Source organism: Acyrthosiphon pisum, chromosome A1 (assembly GCF_005508785.2).
Source record: "Acyrthosiphon pisum isolate AL4f chromosome A1, pea_aphid_22Mar2018_4r6ur, whole genome shotgun sequence".
Lineage (NCBI taxonomy): Eukaryota > Metazoa > Arthropoda > Insecta > Hemiptera > Aphididae > Acyrthosiphon > Acyrthosiphon pisum.
Window position 1 is genome coordinate 116,167,686 of NC_042494.1, and position 4,338 is coordinate 116,172,023.

The window sequence follows — 4,338 nt, forward strand, 5'->3', positions numbered from 1 at the left end:
CCTTACCTGCTAGCAAGAATTAAACACAGTACAGAACTTGGTATAAATCGAACGTGGTTCAAAAGACTCTTTAAACTTTCCTAATATCTCCAAGAACAATTTGAAATTTTCACAAAATCGGTCAAGTAGTTTTTGAGAACCTATATAATAGCCACAGCTTACAAATATACATTTAACTCTCATGTTTGTTTTAAGATATAATTTCTTTATTCGAAACCATAAGCGTGCGACGATTTAATGGATCCTTTTACCTCGTCTACCAGAGTAACTAATGGCAAACATTTAAAATACTATTTTTTACTCATTATTTAAAAAAAAAAATAAACAAAAATGTCTGTCGTAAATCTCAAAATACCTCTCCGGTGTTGAACCAACTGGGTCTAAATAGTGAATGTAAACCATACAGAGACTCTCAAAAACACACAAAAAATGTCCAGTGGTTTAGGAGCAGATCAATGACATACAAACATTTATTTTTACTATATATATAGACATAGATTGTTATTATTTTCGGCCACCCGGCACCCAATTCATTTTACCAAACAAAATTATTATACATTAAAACCTTCCCCGTGACTCGACCGATTTACTAGTGAAAACCGTATTAAAATAAGTAGAATTCTTTTCAAAATATGCTCGTACATACAAAAAAGGGGCTTCTATTTTATAGTATATACATGTATACACTATAGTATACATATATTAATAGATTATATTAATATTTAATTATTATAATATTATTTTGTATATTACACATTATAGTAGGAATATCGTATATGAGATCTCGGGGCCCCTGTGAATTGCACACCCAACACTCCCGATAATTGCGCCATTGGGCCCAATGACGTCACACGTCTTTTTTCAATTGCTCATAACTTATTGAATAATATGAGTAGAAACGTAAAACCTATACCATTATCCTTAGAATTGAACATTCTTTCAAATAAAAAAAACTTATTTTGTGTTGTGTGCTCCTTTAAGCTGTGACGCTGTGTATCAATGGAGCGACGTAAACCATGGCCGTATCCAGCATTCATTTTTTTTTTTTTTTTTTTTTGGGGGGGGGGTTCATTTTAATATAAAACTATAACATAATTTTCAAGAAAATGAATTAAATATGACCATATAATATTATAATTGTTATAGGTACCAATACAAATACAAATTTACTTTATTAATTATTATTCAAAATACATCAGTTTTATTTTTATTTATACTGTATTTATTTAACAAAAAAAAATTATTAAATTTACAACAAACCAGAGTTTGATTTTAAAGCAACATCATTTTCCTCGACTGTTTTGCAAACCGATTTAGCACCTCTTCTGGGTCAACATTTATTTCCCTGTGAATTGACATTAATGCTAATCCGTCGAGACGAGTTTCACCAGTCGAGTTCCTAAGATACGTTTTCAATCTTTTTAAAGAAGAAAATGTTCTTTCTGGTGTCGCTGTTGACATATGGGAACATATGGGAACTTTTGCAAGTCTTAGCAACTATACCTATGTTTGGAAACAAAAGTATGTTACAATTGTCAAGTCCTGAAATTGCTGTATTAGGACGTGACTCTTCTTTAAGCCACTTTGATTTCCATATTGAAAATTCAGCTTTGAAAACACTAGGTTCTATTAATATTTGGGAATAAAACTGTACACAATCGTTTATTTCTTCACTAGTGGAATATATACATTTACTTGGAATAATTTGTTGTAATGAACTTATTAAAGATTTATGTTTCTGAAATCTATCAGAAAGCTGTATTCTTATATGGTCAATAAATGGCAAAAATATATTAAGCTTGTAATACTCTTCAGAAGTATTAGCGGACACATTATTACGGTGTGTTTGTCTTTTAGCAATACGAGGAAAATCTATTTCTTCTTTATTTTTATTCAACATAATCGCAACAACAGAAAACATGCCTGAAAAATGTTTATTGCAGTTTTCTCTCATTTCGTCCAAAATTAATAACACATTATCTACATGATTACATGCTTCAACTAAATCAGCATTTATTGTCTGTAACTGTTTACACAACGTCAACGTATAGGAAAAAATATTTTCAATTATTATGAGAGGTATAACAAATTTAGCGTCTTTAATTGTACTTAATAACTGACAAGACTTTTGAGCTGTTTCTTTATTTATTGAAGATTCCAATTTTTCTAAAGCGAAATTAATGGCTGGATATAGTTCTTTGAACCGCAAGACACTTTAATGTTTGTAAACCCAGCGTGTTTCACATAATGCCACTCATTAGTGGCAAACAAGACATAGCACATTTGCTATGTCTTGTTTGCGGAAGAGTTTCGATTATAGTTGTTCTCAATACTTCACTACGTTGAGCAGAAGAGCGAAAAAAAGTTCCGACAGTTTGAATAGTGCTTATACAGTTTCTTATTGAGGGCAATGAGCTGGCGTTTGCCAATGCAAGATTGAGTGAATGAGCACTGGGCCATAAAGAGCCATGTGAAAGTCTTTTTTATGTATTCTTGAGCACCATGTAAATAACCACTCATGGCAGAGGCACCGTCGTAGCCTTGACCAACTAGAAACTGGCAATTAATGCTGTTATTTTGCAAACTTTTCATTATTAAGATTGCTAGTCCTTTTCCAGTAAGGTCAACAGCAGTAAGTTCTAAAAAGTCTTCACGAATTTTTTTATCACTTTGGTCATAATAACGCAAACATACAGACATTTGTTCAATTCTTCCAATGTCTGTAGTTTCGTCTGCTAACACAGAAAAGCACTCGGCAGTATTAACTCTTTGGACTATTTTTGACTTAATTATATCACCACAAATAGAAATAATCTCATTTTGAATGCCAGGACTAGTATACAACGAATTTTTTGGACCATTGTTCAAATGTTCTTCTAGAATAGTGTCACCTGAATCTACACGAAACCGTAATAAGGCTCTGAAATTTCCGTCAATAAAAGAATTTGTGTTCATTACATTTCCAAAATCGTTTGAACCTCGAAGAGCAATTTCTTGCTTACTACAAAGAATTATTGTTTTTATAACAGAAGGTAAAATTTTTCTATTTTGTTCAATTTGTTTAGAACGTTCAATACTGAGTTGTTCAGTTATTTTTTTGGATCTTCCTTCATTCACTTTTAAAAAACTATCAGATTTTTCAACACACAATTTGTGATATGATGTATTAGTATGTAACTGAAAATCTTGCAGAGAATTTTTCCAATTAGCATACTCCTTAGAAACAAGAGCACCTAATTGTTGATGACCACCTTTACCTCCTTTTTCTCGAGCAAACAAAACGCATGGTCTACAAAATGCTCCTTCGAAAATCTGTGAATAGCTAAGCCACGAAAATCGTTGTATCCAAGATAATTGAAATCGTAAATTTCTTTTGGTTTTAACAGGAAAAATATACGTCAAATGGGGTACCCATGGTGTTTTTAAAAGTTCTTCTTTCTTAAAATCGTCAATTTCTAAATTATGTACATAATTACCAATATCATTTACCCCAGCTGTGAGTGTCTTATCCAAATCATTGGGCATACTATTATGAGAATTAGGAGTCAAATTGAGGGTGTGATTATCAGTATAATTTTTGCTAGTTGAAGGTAGTTCTGATAAATTAGATTGTTCAATTGATACATTTTCAGAAGTAAGATTGTCTGTTTTATTTCTTTTTGTTTGGGTAAATGATGTAATGTTCAACTGTCGTTTCATTTTCATACATAAATTCCCAACTACTTTTTAAAAAAAAATAAGGATTTTAAATTTTATTTTGAAGTTATCAATCACTAATAAACGGTTAAATTAGGATTAAATCTCAGATTTTTTGGAGCCAAAAATAAACTAAAAAAAATGTGTACTCGCTCTATGAAAAATGATACTTCAAAATAATTGATTGAAAACAATTTTAATCATCAAATCCAAAAATGTTCTATTTTACCTACTTATATTATTTATATTATACTAACTTAAATCTATATAAAACTGTTTTAAAATAAATAAACTATGATTTTATTCTAATAAAATAAAATTGTATCATTAAGTAGAAAATAGTAGTAAAAAAACTTACTTATTTGGAATCAAATATTATCAATAGATTTTTGACAAGTTCCTTATACTGTGATGACTGGAATCCAAATGAAGAAATAATACGCTCGTCTACCAGAGTTAGAATTAAAAATTATCGACATCTTCTGATAAGATACACTAACGAAACACGAAGAATACTGAATAGGTACTAAAAATAACGATAATAAACTTGTCACGAAACATTCATTCATTGACGCGACCATAAATCTCGATTGGCGATAACGATAACGGCACATATTATATTAATTACAACTGTACATTTGT

At 30.5% G+C, this 4,338-nt stretch overlaps 1 protein-coding gene across 1 annotated transcript; it reads right to left on the reverse strand.

Annotated features, from left to right (window-relative positions):
- Nucleotides 1–1,272: 1,272 nt before the first annotated feature.
- LOC115033553 (52 kDa repressor of the inhibitor of the protein kinase-like) lies at nucleotides 1,273–3,699 on the reverse strand. Its single transcript, XM_029486325.1, has 4 exons — nucleotides 3,149–3,699; nucleotides 2,393–3,001; nucleotides 1,531–2,213; nucleotides 1,273–1,451 (listed from the first exon to the last, which is right to left on the reverse strand). The coding sequence occupies exons 1-4, from the start codon at nucleotides 3,697–3,699 to the stop codon at nucleotides 1,273–1,275; spliced, it is 2,022 nt and encodes a 673-aa protein (XP_029342185.1).
- Nucleotides 3,700–4,338: the final 639 nt, after the last annotated feature.

Excerpts from the sequence above, each read along its gene's own strand:
- LOC115033553 (XM_029486325.1), bottom strand. The coding sequence starts at position 3,699 with ATGAAACGACAGTTGAACATTACATCATTTACCCAAACAAAAAGAAAT. Across the intron at positions 3,002-3,148 it reads AATACATCATATCACAAATT|TAAGCAAGAAATTGCTCTTC; the intron begins GTGTGTTGAAAA and ends AATTCTTTGTAG. Across the intron at positions 2,214-2,392 it reads ATTGCCCTCAATAAGAAACT|TGTCTTGCGGTTCAAAGAAC; the intron begins GTATAAGCACTA and ends CAAACATTAAAG.